Genomic DNA, 15876 nt, shown 5'->3' on the forward strand with positions numbered 1-15876 from the left:
TTTTTATCAACTACAAGCTAATTTGCATATTAAATGGGTTTAAGCAATTACCACTTAAAATCAAGAACCTTTACTCCGAACTCCATTTAACTTGCTTGAGATATTATTTGTGTACTTATTAAACTGTACCAATAGACTTTTCACAGTTTTAATCAAAACCCTTGCTTCTGACGCCATGAACTTCCTGTCGATATTGTTTGTGTACATAGTTAACTATATGAGAGACCTTTCACATTGCAAATCAAGAGTTTGTGCTCCAAACTCCAGAAAACGCCAGAATATTGTTTGTACCTATCTAAAACTGTATGAAGAGACTCTCCAAAGTTTCCTATCAACAAATTTGCTATTTGTATTTGTGATCAAACGTGAGCATTTTCAGTTCATATCTGGTTGAAAGATGTCAAGGATGAAACACCTTTTTTTCTGCCAACGATAACATATCAACTGATATCAAAAATAAGACCAACAAATCATTCATCATGTGTGTAGTTGGTTGCTGTCTAAGGTTGAAGTGACATTTTATTCTTAATCTGGTATGTTCTTCTTAAAACACACAACAAGATCTTACTTTTTACTATAAATACCATGAGTGTATAAATGGCCCACCTTTCCTCTTACAGATACACACACATGGTCTTACTGTGTACTATAAATACCATGAGTGTATAAATGGCCCCACCTTTCCTCTTACAGATACACACACATGGTCTTACTGTGTACTATAAATACCATGAGTGTGTAAATGGCCCCACCTTTCCTCTTACAGATACACACACATGGTCTTACTGTGTACTATAAATACCATGAGTGTATAAATGGCCCCACCTTTCCTCTTACAGATACACACACATGGTCTTACTGTGTACTATAAATACCATGAGTGTATAAATGGCCCCACCTTTCCTCTTACAGATACACACACATGGTCTTACTGTGTACTATAAATACCATGAGTGTATAAATGGCCCTACTTTTCCTCTTACAATACACACATATGGTCTTACTGCGTACTGTAAATACCATGAGTGTATAAATGTCCCCACTTTTCCTCTTAAATTCATTGCATATCACATTCAATTTTGAAATTATAAACTTTTCCTTTTTGTCAACCAATATACCATCATCTCCAGCTTATGATATATATATTTCATAACTTCTTAGATACAGCAGAGCATTCAATGCATATGAAGACTTTTGAGTGAGACACGGACTGTTAGCACAAAAGTTAGTGAGGCAAGGATTCTAAGAAAGTAGATTGGTGAAATTGGTGATGTACATTGACTAGTCATTGCTGCAGTGCTTTCTTTTCATCTATGTCCCTATGTTCACTCTTCTGACTATATAGAGAAAGGCGGTACTAAGAGACTCCAGGAAAATGATAAAGTAAGAGAGTGGATGACAACCAATCAAGTTCCTAAATATTTTGCCAAGGAAATAGCAACAACAATGGAAGTTGATGTGGTTCTTGTCAAATTTGACATATGCAGAAAAATAAACTCTCAAAGGCCTTACTATGTACTATATTGTAAAATGGCCACACTTTTACTGCTTATGGGGTGCATATAAATCACACCCATTGGATCCACAATTCAGGTCAGCCCAGGATGGCTTCATAAATCTACACTGCTACAGAAATGTCATTTATGCTTATTTCTAAAAACTTTTATGATTTATGTGTAGTCTGACTGGAATACTTTAGAATTATTTTGTTTTTGTGGTTCTAACACTAAAGCAACATAGGGGTCCCATAAGTGTCATTATAACTGGCGTCTCACAAGTCATAGTACACGTGTATGTGTGTGTGTGTGTGTGTGTGTGTGTGTGTGTGTGTTCAAGATAAGTCAAATTGTATCTTGCCAGTTGTGCAGATCCATCATGTGAAAGATGCTGACCAAACTTTTATGGACCTAACGCTTTAGGGTCTCAAGTCACATTTTATTTTACGCTAATGCATCTGAAATGTCCAATGTGTTGACTTTTAGTGTGTATAGTCACACATGTTTGGCTTACATGTTTAGGTTACATGTGTAGCTTCAAATATATGAATTATGCATTTTCACCAACTACTGGCCATAGCTCAAAGAAAGATGGGGTATGGGAATAAAAACAACACTTGTCAGCAATATGGGTGTCAGTGTTATTTGTTCTAAATTGTTTGTTGTCTTTTTGACACTGTGAACAGATTCAGCACAGGCTTGTCTGTGTGTATAATAGACTTGTGTTTGTGTTTTAACAGTGAAATCTTGGTTATTGAGTTAGAAGGCAGGGAGCAGTTGAGATTGTAGGAGTTGTCTAGTTCATGTAACAGTCTTGTGGCTTTACACACATCTGTCCCTGCTTGACACAGACAGTGACCCCTCACACCTGTGGTTTGCATGGCATTATGGTATTTTGGTAATCTTGAAGACGACATTTAGTCCTAAGACATAGAATTTGTTGTATATATGAGAATAAATATTAAGATAAGAATATGTCTTTGTAGAATAAAATATTAGTGAATATGATTCTCTCGTATAATGAGGAGGATATTTATGTCTGCATTTTTAGGCTATATTTATGTCACAAGACTGTGAAAATACATGTAGACCATGGAATAAATGTGCCATTTTCCTCTTAATGCTGTCGTGGGAAATTCCATGTCCAAATGTTTGACATCCCTTGATGGTTCCCTGATCTGAAAAGTAATTATACCAATTGTAAAGATGCATTATACTCTGTTAACCTTTGCATATATGAGATCAACTAGGAGTATGTATGTATTATGTATATGTATGTATGTACGTATGTAAGTCTGTCTGCTTGCTTGTATGTATGTATGTATGTATGTATGTGTATGTATGTATGTATGTATATATGTATGTAGTATGTATGTATGTATGTATGTATGTATGTATGTATGTATGTATGTATGTATGTATGTATGTATGTATGTATGTATGTATGTATGTATGTATGTATGTACATATCATGGCAGTGATGTAGATATGTTTTGTGATAGGTGGGCAAGGAAAATTTATAGGCGGTCATAAGCGGCTGCGAAGCAGCCACGGGGGTTGGGTGTGGGAGGGGGTATCCCCCCTCCCACGGATTCGGAAATTTTTGAAATTGTCCAATGAAAATGACACTATTTTACACCCTGTAATTATCAAATTTGTATTCATTTTAAAGCTTTTTTTGATCATTTTGGGTAAAAAAAATTAACTTAAAGTACTATCAACCCATTCAATCATGGAGTAACAATTTTTATTTCACAGTGAATCTATTACAGACATGCCAGATACACTCATTGTGATTATGCTGTCAATTATTGAAGACAAGTGTCAATATTCTCCCTCACTTTCCTCAAATCCAGACTCATCACTTGAATCTGCATTGCACAGATCATTAAATACTGCTTTAGCTTGTTGAATTTCATCAATCAAATTCTCTAGGATATCCTCTTCCCCAACCTGAACACTCTGATCTACCATTGTTGTACATGTGTTTTTTTTTGTCTGTTTCATGTCATTTGTCTCTGTTCCTTCCCTATGAAGTTTTGATTGTTTTAGTTTTTTCCTTGGCTTAATACTTAGCCACTTTTGAACAGCTTTTTTCACAACAGTTCTGGCTTCATTAGAATGCAAGTCTGGTCCATTGACAGTTGTGTGCAGCAAAGAATTCACCATGTTATTTGAAAGTCTGTTTCTCAACCTGGTTTTAATTCTTTTCGGAGCACTTGCCCCACGTTCTGGCCAGGCATTAGTGGTGGGTGCAGAAAGAGCTAGTTCCACTATTTCCGCTAACTTTGGATAAAAGTATCCATACTCTGGTTTTATGTTGAACACTTTTTTAAAGTCCATTCAATTGGTGTTGGAACATAACCTTGGCTAGAACCTGGACCAAGTACTTTTTTCCCTTTACTGTTACTGTCATTTTGATTCACTGCATACTTGTTTTTCACCTCACTGGGTGTCTGTTTTTGCATACTGTGCATATCAAACTTAAATTTTCCCCATTCAGCTTGAAGTCCTTGGGCTAGTATATCTTTGTTTGGCTCTTCGTGGTAGAAATGGTCGGCCAAAGTCTCAATGTCACTTATTCCATAATTTCTTAACTCAGAATTGCACAATGAATCAGGGTTTGGCAGCTCAAGTGGGTTTAATATGTGGAAACTGGTGAGAATATTCAGACTATCATTAAATCTGAGTTCAATGTTTTCTCTACACACTCAATATATTTTGTGTGCAGAGAAGAAATTTCATTTTTTACAAAGTCACAAAGCTCCAGGTCAAGACAGGACAACCTGTCTTTTAAATCTTGATCCAGTTTGTGTACTGGACATGAAATTGAGGATAGACTGGTTAGTGTATACTTAATGCAGGCGAAACATGAGAACAAATTAAAGCCCCAGTCTGAAAAATTCTGCTTAGGTTACTCAAAACAGGTAAAACTGAGTTTAAAATGTTGAGTGCACCCAGAAACTTTGGTTTCTTCATTTTTTATACAACCCAAGTGCTGTAGGATCACTACCGAGGGCTTTTAAATTATGCAACAAACCAACATAGTTTTCATATGCACTTTTTACGCTACTTTCAAAGGATAGTCATCTTGTTGCACATGCTTCCTTAATATTTTTACCAACATAGTTTTTACACTTTTCAGATAAACTCATGTTTGCCAATTCTGTTTGAACATTCACAAACACGTTTGTTCTTTTGGGGGAATGTTCAAAAAAAGCTCAGGCATGAGTTAAGGTGTTTGCAATCTCTCGGATGTAACTGACATCCTTTCAGTGTCCATGCAAGCTAAAGCCAATTTATGACATATACAATGAAAATTCAATATTAATGCATTTAAGCGGCGGAGTCTTGCTGCCACTCCATTATGTTTACCAACCATGGTGCTAGCACCATCGCTAACAAAAGTTTTGAGGTTGTTTATAAGTAAATTGCACTCCTCTAGTTTTTTGAGTGACAATTTTGGCATTTGCACACTCTGATTCCAAAATAGATCCATGCCAAGAAAGTCAGTTTTAGCAATTATGGCATCCTCATCAAAGTCGGCTGGAACCCCATATGATTTACACTTCCTAATTTGGTTCAAGACAATCTCTTTCACTGTTTCCCCGAGAGAAATAAACATCCTTTACAAAAAAGCCCTACATGATCCCTGTAGGACCCAAGGATCCCTGCAGGAGTCCTATAGGGCTACCTCCGTTCTATAGCACTCGTCTTATAGGACAATGCCTGTGCTGTAGGATTTAAGTGTCATGTCTTATGGGTTCGTACTAGTCCCATAGGCTCATATTTGTGCCCTACAGGACACCCTACAAGATGATTCTGCCTGACTTTTAGGACTGTAAAACTGAACAGGTAATGTTTGAGTACTGTTTATAATTATAATTATTCCCTTACGAAAAAATGTCTGTAGAATTTCACACGTTGTCATATACCCTTTCTCAAAAGCTATTTCCATTTACACACCTGCCAGTAACATACCACATTACTTTTGCCATTTGTACATGTCATGACTGTACAGACTCTCTTTGTTAGATCCAAGGTCAACTGAGCTTAGCCTTTGCTTTGTTATGGAAATAGTTCCCTGCCTTTACAATGGGCTGATTACATAATAGTACAGCCACGCATTATCCATTTGCACTTGAGGCAGTGCAACAGTGAACATGCATGGCTCTTGTTCATGTAAAGTACTAAACTTCAACTCCAAATCGCATGGAACATTAGGATCCAAGGTTCATTAGCAAGATTTTAACAGTGTTATGGAGAAGGGAACTCACTAATATGTCACAACTGCAAGGATCGATTTTGCAGCATCAACTTAACTGACCTCTAAATTACGTGAGTTAAGATACACATCTATACAGTTAATAATGTACTTCGCTGAGGTGACAAGTCAAAGGTAGGCCGTGCATTCATATGTATAGGTTACTGTATATTTTGTACTCCCTGTATGTTGCATTGATTTCTGTTTTGATTGATTGTTAATCTTAATTCCTTTAGAAATAAACTACATGTTTATAATTACTTGTTTTGTAAGTTGACTGACTTTTTGTGAGTTTTGCAGTTCATTGCATTGGTACCGATAGCAAAATCAGAAGGAGTTATTCCTTAGTTAACAAAATTTCTGCACTCTTTTACAGAAGTTTAATTGCCTTGTGCGAGTTCAATCTCTTAGAAAGTATGATAATATGTAAAGCATATTGTGTACCCTATAGGGATCCCTACAAGACCCCCCTATAGGGCTCCCTGCAAGATCCCTACAGGGCTCCCTACAAGACCCCCTATAGGGTTCTCTATAAGACCCCTATAGGGCTCCCTAAAAGACCCCTATAGGGCTCCCGATAAGACTCCCTGTAGGGCTCCCTATAGACCCCCTATAGGGTTCCCTGTAAGACTGCGTTCCAAAATCCTGTAAGACTACTACTGCCTGATGTCCTATAAGACCCTATAGGACTGGTTTAGGATATTTTTGTAAGGGATTTCCCTGATGAATGGCCTGCTCCTGTGATTAAAATACTGAGTTCATCAACTCCTAGTGATTCAAGTAATTTAATAAGCGGAACCAGTTTCTTATAGGAAATTTCCTGCTTTGCAAGCCAGTAGATTGCTGTGAATGTTTTTAAGTACAGTATCACTGACATATTTTTTCTCATCAATCTGCTTTTGAAAGACCAATACTCTTTGCAACATTTCTCTGTGTACTGCATGTTTTTGTTGCTCTGTGCTGACATGCTCCAAAATTGCCTCCCTTCTTAAACGAACGGAAGGTGTGATATTCCATTTCTTTGATTTGTTCTTAGGATTTGAAGTGTCATGTTTCTTGCAGAGCAAGCAGTACAATCCAACATTTTCGATGTAAACCAACCACAACAGATCTGTCATGTAATCAAAAGCGATATCTCTTGCAAATGTCCACTGATGACAAAACTGTGAATCTTATTTACCGCGTCTACTGGACAACTCGTCAGTTTTGCTAACATCATTACACAGGCCACTGCACATGTAAAAGTTAAGAATGTTGCTATAGTCATCAGAGTCTTCACACGTTTGGAAGGCATTCAAAATTTCCCTCCTTCCCTCTGACAGAGAAACTGAATCTTTTCTCTCACATTTTTGGGTTTTACCGGTTTCATCACTGTTTATATCAGACGAACTTACTGGACTTGAAATTTCGGCATCGACATCGTTACCACTCTCACTAGCACTGGCTATATCAACATTGCATTTGCGATGTTTATCATCCACACTCATCGAAGACGACGGCCCTGCACAGCTGTCCCTGAGGGACTCACCAGCTTCATCCGCTTTTTTTACCACCACATATTTCCAAATACTTTGCTGGTCGTTTGGTTTCCTTTTCTTGGAGTTTTCTGCCTTAGACATCATGGATATTGATATTCAAATGTGCCTGCATATGGAATTACCGACAACTTTTCAACAACGTAATAGTCACATGTACATTTGCATAATACGAACAGTTGTCGATTGCTTTCCGATTGTACCAAACCCTATCCGAGGTAACCGGATATGCAACGACAATTACTTCAGCTCATGCTGTAGCTATTGCATGCAAAGCTCCACTAGATCGGGATTGTAACATTGTAGATTAGTTTTACTCAAAATTTCTTCACGCTTTTCTTTAATTTGTTTCAAACTACCTAAACTTACATAAAAATGTGAATGGGTAAAGATTTTTCTTTCAAATGCACAAGCTTTGTTTCATGATTTTTCTGTCATTTTTCCGTGTGTTTTATAGCCGGTCACAAGCTGAGCTCAGCCGGGCGTTTTGACCAGTGACCGGCTATTATCTACATCACTGCCGTGCCATATTTATAATGTATGTGTGCTAACATGTAGTATGTATGTATGTATGTATGTATGTATGTATGTATGTATGTATGTATGTATGTATGTATGTATGTATGTATGTATGTATGTATGTATGTATGTATGTATGTATGTATGTATGTTTGTATGTATGTATGTATGTATGTATGTATGTATGTATGTATGTATGTATGTATGTATGTATGTATGTATGTATGTATGTATGTATGTATGTATGTATGTATGTATGTATGTATGTATGTATGTATGTATGTATGTATGTAAGTCTGTCTGCTGGTATGTCCTTATGTATGCCTGTCTGTATGTGTATGTATGTATATATGTATGTATGAATGTATATATCTCTGTATGTGAACATTTATACGTGTACATACATATAATGTATGTGTGCACATATGTACATTTGTATATATTATATGTCTGCTATCTGTCTGTACACACACACACATATATATATATATATATAGATATATATATATATATATACTTTATGTATGTATGCATGAGTGCTTCTGTAATCTGTATGTAAGTTTGTTATACATGTATGCATGTACGTCTGTATGTGTGTTTGTATTTCTTTATGTAATTAGTATTACTGTATGTATTTCTCTTGGTATGTATGTATATATATATGTATGTACATATGTACAATTTGCATATTTAATGAACTTTAATAATAGTAATTTTGTAATTAGGCTGATATGTCAAGAAGTACTTTATCACATTTGTTTAAAGTTGGTATAGATGTTTAGCTCATGTTGCTTTAGCAGTGTATAAAGAAATTTATCAGTACTAGGTTAATTAATGTCTAATTTGGAAATGTAATGAATTTTCCTAATTAGTGTGACATGTTCAGAAATGCTGCATCAAAAATGATAAAACATGATACAGATATTGATCTTCTAGTAACGTAAAAGTTTATAGAGATCTATGTATAGGGATTTGTAATTAGAGATGTTTATCCTGAATGACCGCACTTAAAATATGGTGACACTTGCTGCAGATGTTGATTATACAAAGGCTTCTACAGTCAAGGAAGGCACATTTAGCAGTACCAATAGCTAATTATAGGAATTCTCTTCTCAATGTACATAAGGGCATTGTTGTTTCACATCTAGTGTTCTGACTTTTGGATGTCAAGAACCAGTACTCAGACATACCTGAACCAGTTTCTTACAGGTTAGTCGAATTCGGACATTCAAGAGGCAGGGCATGACATACCTCATTCTGTCAAACTTGGTTAAAATGACAAAACCTAATGGCATTCATACTATTACTATTCTCTACTTGTTTACAATCAAATCCAATATGGGCATCAGTCACAGACAGTGGCTTTGTTACCCGTATTTCTATTGTCATGTGCATCATATCAACTTCAGTTTTTAGTAACTTCCAGTGACAAATTCCCAATTACAAGTGAGGACTGGGTTATCGTCAATGACATGTTTTTCTAGCATTTAGTGTGTGTGGCTAACAACAAAAAGACCAAATTAGCCACACTGAGAAATTGTAGCCATTAACTTGAAAACCCTACTGCCAAGCCTGGGGGTGTGTGGTCTCTTTTATATTCAGTAGATAGTAAATTTAGTATCCACTTGGAAAAATTAAATGTTTATGAATATAATATTAGAAAAAAATGTTTATAAATATAATGTTAAGCTTGTCAGTGTACATCTGGTTTTCATGTTGTAGCATTTGCAAACCAATCAGTGCATTGTACCAAAGTGGATACTAGCTAAGACTACCACTTTTTGGTGACATTTGAGGTTTGTATTTAAAAAATGAAAAGTTGTGGAGTCTCTTTGTCGGGCTGTCTATTTTGTTATGTATGAATGTGTGTCTGTCCACACGAACATTTAAAAACACCGCAGCATCAATAATTGTAGTATTTGGTATACAGGTGCACCCAATGTTGAAGATGTTAATTTGTTAAAATTGTCATTTCAGGGTCAAAATATCTAAATGAGGTAAAAGTGAAAAAAAGTGGCAAAACGTGCAAATTCTTTATCAAGCATAAATCTTATTAGTCTTTGTTGTGTATTGTGATGCTAATATTATGTTGAAATATCTTTCAGATGCCTCGCAAGAAGAATTGGAAGAGGAGTGATGCGCTGAAGAAGAGGTTGGGTTTGGGTCGTGTCCCACCAACCACTTTCATTGTCAGCCAGGGCCCACGTGTCCTGTTTGACCAAAATGATGTCCTTCGGGACCTGAATTACTTGGAAAATAACTCTGGCAATGTTGTCCTTCGGGACTCTGATTATACGGGTCACATCCCACCAACCACCACCATTGTCAATCAGGGCCCACGTGTCCTATTTGACCAAAATGATGTCCTTCGGGACCTGAATAACTTGGAAAATAGCTCTGGAAATGTCCTTCGGGACTCAAATGACATGGCAAATGAACTTGAAAATAACATTGAAAGTAGCAAAGCTATGAATGATACTAAAAATGAACCTGGAAATGACATCATTATTGATGTTATGAATGACAATAGTTTATCTGCACATTCTAATGACACTTGTAATACACTTGCTATGGACTCCAAGAAGGATGACAAACACATAAGAGATATTGCCATTGCTGATGTTAGTAACATTGATGATGCTGCGTTGGACAGGAAGATAGTGCCTAATGATCAAGGAGAGGAAAAGCTATTTATAATTAACAATGTAAGTACAAGGGAAAGACCTATTTCATATAAGGAAGGAAATAAGACAGAGCAAGACATAAGTAATATGGCATTGAAAACTGCAAGTAATACTGAATATGAAGTGAGAGTAAATGAAAGTGACATTAAAGTTGATAAAATGACTGACAGTGACAAGGTAAAGATAAAGATCGAATGCTCAGATTTAGTGCAGGGCAGTTTTAACCAAAGTCATGCTCAATTTGGTGAGAACAGTGGGAGACAGTGTGTTGCTAATAGCTATGTTTCTGTACTGTACAGTAAAATAAAAAATGTGCAAATGTGGAATACATGTGACATGGATACAATACTGCAAACAGGTAATGAATTGTATGGTTGTTTGCAGCAATCACCAACAGTGATGGATGTTTATCTTTTAGTCACAGAACTACCACAGTCTATTGAGTTGTTTGACACACAGTTTAAGTCAAGTCTTGGAGAATCTGTCACTGGTCTAATAGGTCAAGATGTCAATGTAGACAGTTTTGTTATGTCTTTGTACAATGCTTTAGTAGTGACATTAACTCAATATGATGCATGTTTTGTTAATTTTGGAGCAGCTGTATTTGCCGTATTGAAGAAAGAAAACATTTTCTATGCATTTGACAGTCACTCAAGAGACTCAAATGGCATGGTTACACCTGATGGGACAAGCGTACTGATACCATTGAGCAGTATTGAGGTAGTGTATGAACATTGCTGTAATTTAGCTGTTTCTATGGGTGTTGATACAAATGAACAGTTTGAAGTGACTGGAATTAATGTGAATATTGAATCTGACTGTGTTGCCAATGTAAGTAATAGAGAAAGTAGTAGTGATGACGAAGTGGCTGTTGTTGGAGTTGAAGAGACACCACAGTTATATCGTCCTTTGGATTTTGAGCTTTGTGAGATGTTGTGCAGTGAACTCGGTATTAAGAATGAAAATGATACACATTTATACAGTGGTCCAGGTGTTGAAATTGGTGACCCTTGTAGAACTAAGACAATCAAGGAGGATGGAAATTGTTTCTTTAGAGCTGTATCATATGCATTGTCTGGTACAGAGAATAATCACAATATAATGCGAGTGGCCATTGTTAAGCATCTTCAAGAGAATGGTGCAGTGTTCTATTCCCACTTAAGATCTGGATACCAGTCAGTTGATGATTACCTTGTAAAATCTCATATGCAAGATTTAGGAACATGGGCAACTGAAGTAGAGATACTAGCAACTGCAAACCTTTTAAAGTCAGATATTTTCACTTTTAGTAGAGGTAAATGGTTGAAATATTCAAGCACTCAGATTAACAAGAACAACATAACTACTGGTAAATCAATATTTCTGAAACACTGTATGGAAGTACATTATGAATTTGTGAAATGTGTTAAGCCTCCCAGTACTTCGCTATATGAATGCAGCCATAATTTGAGGAGTACATCACAGAATACAATCATAGTCAAAGGAAAGGGTAGACATTGTAAAGTTAAGAGGAGTTTAACTGCTGATGTAAATGATGTAGGAGACTGTAAACATGTTGATGGTAGAAAAAGAGATGGTAAACAACAGAAGTGTGACGACAATGTAGTATGTGTTGAGGAGATTTCTACATCGATAGCAAATAGACTCTTGATGCGAAAACGACCATGTACAGTTACTAAACATAGTACTAAGATACAAAAGCGAAAAAGAAAAAACGAGCAAGACCGATATTGGAGTGACTTGGAGTTCCATGCTAAAAAGAAAATTGCTGTGAATACCCATTACATACAGAATGCTGTAGTTAAAAATGCAAAAGCAAAACAATTGTATAAGGATAAAGAATGTTATAGGGACTCTATAAAAGCACACAGTATAGCAAAATATGAGAACAACGAAAGTCACAGGGAAGGTGTAAAAGCACAGAGTATTTGGAAGTATAAAAACGACGAAAGTCACAGGGAAGATGTAAAAGCACAAAGTATTTGGAAGTACAGAAAAGATGAGTGCCATAGGGAGTATGTAAAGGCTCAAAGTATTGAAAAGTATAGTGTAAATGAATCTCATAGGGAAGCTGTCAAAGCAAGAAGTATTGATAAGTACGCAGTGAATACGTGTCATAGAGAAGTAGTAAAGGCACAAAGTATCCAGAAATATAAAGAAAACGAGAATCACAGGGAGATAGTGAAGGCAAGGTACATTAAAAAGTATAAAGATAGTGAAAGATACAGGGATGACACTAAATGTAGAGTATTTGCTTCTCGGCAGTGCAAAGCAACTAAACAGAAGAACATCAAAAGTGTTATAACTATGTTTCGGAATGAAATAGTCCATGGCCCAAACTACGTATGTTCAGTTTGCTATCGACAACTTTTTAAAAATCAAGTTATACAGTGTAAAAGAGAAGTATATTCAAAGAAAGGAGGCATGACAGCAAAGACTGCAAAGAGGTGTCTTGACTTTCACGAATGCTCTGATATATGTGATAATGACTGTTTGTATTTGAGACAGAAACAACAGAAATTAAAATGGATATGTTACACCTGTCACCGGAAATTGCTGAATGGGAAAATGCCTGCAGAAGCTGCAGCAAATAATCTTCATGTAATGACTATTCCACAGGAATTAAAATGCTTAAATTCTCTAGAGCAACATTTGATTGCTTTGCATATTCCATTTATGAAAATGTTAGCTCTACCAAAAGGTGGTCAGAATGGTGTGCATGGACCTGTTGTATGTGTTCCATCAAGTGTAGAAAAAGGTACATCTGTTTTGCCACGGCAGGAGTCAGATGATCAAATGATTAGGATTAAATTGAAACGAAAACTGAGTTACAAAGGTCACTATCAATATCTGTATGTGAATGACTTGAAAATCAAAACTGCACTTCAGTACCTAACAATGAACAATAAGTGGTACAGTGGTATTTCTTTCAATAAAGATTGGAGGAATCCCTTGTCCAGAATTGATGAAGTAGATGAATGTATTTCTGATGATGATGGTATAGGAGATGAGAGTGGTGGACAGACAACAGAACCAAAATATGATGCTCTTAATATAGAATCACATGATTATGCTACAAATAGCAAGTTAGGAGATAATGCAGAGAATACAGAATCACGGGATAGTGCAGGGAATACAGATGCAGAGGACGAAAAGAGTAGGGAAGAACAACAAGGGATGTTTGTTGATACATGTCTTCAACCTGTTGACATAGCACAGGAAGTTCTTGATCAGCATTTTGACAAAATCTACTGTGTTGCTCCTGCAGAAGGAAATCATCCAGTAAAAATGTTGATGGATGAAAGTAATGAAGCTAAGTGTTTTCCTGTATTGTATCCCACTGGGTCACCAACTTTTCATGACAATCGTGAAGTGAGAATCACACTTGCTAGATATCTTCACAGTCGTTTGATGAATGTGGATAGCAGATTTGCTAGAAACACAGATTTCATATTTTATTCTCAGTTTTTATCAGAGGTACAACAAGTGTTGTCAAATGTGTCCATTGCAATGCGTAAAGGGTCTAGCAAAACATGTACTCAAAATATAACAGCAGCAACTTTGACTGATGAACAGTCACTAAAGAAGATTTTGAATTATGATGAGGGTTACAAATTTCTGAGACCAATCCGTGGAACACCACCTTTTTGGCAAAGTGCACAGAAAGATCTTTTTGCAATGGTAAGACAGCTGGGTATTCCAACATGGTTTTGCTCATTTTCATCAGCTGATATGAGATGGCCTGAGATGATTGATAGTATTCTTGAAGCAGAAGGTGATAGTCGCACAGCAGAAGAGCTAGATTGGTCAGAGAAATGTGCTGTCTTAAGAAATAACCCTGTAACAGCTGCTCGAATGTTTGATCAGAGATTTCATTACTTTTTGAGGCATGTCATTATGTCACCAGCAGAACCTATAGGTAAAATTGAAGATTACTTTTATCGAGTTGAGTTCCAGCAACGTGGTTCCCCACATACACATTGCTTGTTTTGGGTGAAAGATGCACCAAAAGTAGATAAAGATGATGATGTTGAAGTCACTTCATTTGTAGACACATATGTGACTTGTGAAATGCCGTCAGCAGAAAATGATGAAGAACTTTACGAAATTGTAAACAGTGTTCAAAAACACAGTAAACGGCATTCAAAATCTTGTAGAAAACATGGTACTGAGTGTAGATTCAACTTTCCCAGACCACCTTCTGCTCGACCTGATGCTGATGCTCAGTTACCTGAAGTCTCTTTGTTTACTAGCATTGGACTTACACAAGACTTGTTTGAGAGAGCTTGCAGTGTATTAACTAAGAAAACCAGTGTGGTCTTGAAAAGGGAATCAAGTGATGTATGGGTAAACCAATACAATGAGGACTTATTGCGATGTTGGAATGGTAATATGGATATTCAATTTGTTGTGGATGCATATAGTTGCATTGTTTACATCATCAGTTACATTTCTAAAGCTGAAAGAGAAATGGGCTTATTGTTGGATTTGTATATCTTAATAATCGAGAGGTGAGTGCACAAGAAGCTGTGTATAGAGTATGCAACTTGAGGTTGAAAGAAGGATCAAGAAAAGTACAGTTTATACCAATAGGGGACAACCCTGTCAAAATGAGTTTACCTCTTGAAGTTCTACAAATTAGAAGTGAAGAAGGTGATCTTGATGAAGAAGAAATCTGGATGACCAGTATTGTAGATCGTTATAAGAACAGACCAGATGAAGAGAAATTTGATGAAATGTGCCTAGCTAGTTTTGTATCTGAGTACAGAATAATGTCATTATCAGAGGTGACAAATACATTTTCTAAGAAGAATGTAGTTAAACTGAAAAATGATTTTGGTCACATGAAGAAAAGAACTCGAACTGCGCCAGCTGTTGTGAGATATGCAAGGTTTTCAGCTGTGAAACAGCCAGAGAAGTATTACCAAAGTATTCTTCAACTGTTCTTGCCTTATCGTGGTGATGTCCAGTTAAAACCTGACAACTTTAATTCATATGAACAGTTTTATAACACCGGTGCAGTTAAGTGTGGTAGCAAACCTGTAGAAACTGTGAAGGCTATCGTTGAAAGGAATAGATTACTCTTTGAGAAAGAGGCTGATGTACTAGATTCAGCTGAGGAGATCCTTCGAACAAGTGATAACTTGGAAGATGCATGGGCTCAAATTCATCCAGAGTCTGAAATGGATAGATTAGAATGTTTGCAAGAAAGGAAGGACAATTATGTGTCAGATGAAGGAGAAAATGATGAATCTATACCTGACTTGTTGGAGAAACAAAACAAAGTGTCAGGTTCGGAAGTGTTTAACCAGTGTGGAATGTCAAGGAATGAAGCTGTAATATTGTTAAGATCTTTAAATAATACACAACGAGAGATA

General features: G+C 36.4%; 2 protein-coding genes across 2 annotated transcripts in view; both read left to right on the forward strand.

Moving 5' to 3' along the window:
- LOC139140034 (uncharacterized) overlaps positions 1 to 11381 on the forward strand; it is a 60911-nt gene extending 49530 nt beyond the window's left edge. Inside the window, exons 2-3 of the mRNA XM_070709026.1 lie at positions 9920 to 10519; positions 11097 to 11381. Of these exons, the coding sequence (XP_070565127.1) occupies positions 9920 to 10519; positions 11097 to 11114 (618 nt within the window). The 3' untranslated portion in view covers positions 11115 to 11381. The remainder of the gene's footprint in view (positions 1 to 9919; positions 10520 to 11096) is intronic.
- Positions 11255 to 15013, forward strand: LOC139140881 (uncharacterized). Its single transcript, XM_070710353.1, has one exon. The coding sequence runs from the start codon at positions 11255 to 11257 to the stop codon at positions 15011 to 15013; it is 3759 nt and encodes a 1252-aa protein (XP_070566454.1).
- Positions 15014 to 15876: the final 863 nt, after the last annotated feature.

The sequence above is a fragment of the Ptychodera flava genome, chromosome 9, assembly GCF_041260155.1.
Source record: "Ptychodera flava strain L36383 chromosome 9, AS_Pfla_20210202, whole genome shotgun sequence".
NCBI lineage: Eukaryota > Metazoa > Hemichordata > Enteropneusta > Ptychoderidae > Ptychodera > Ptychodera flava.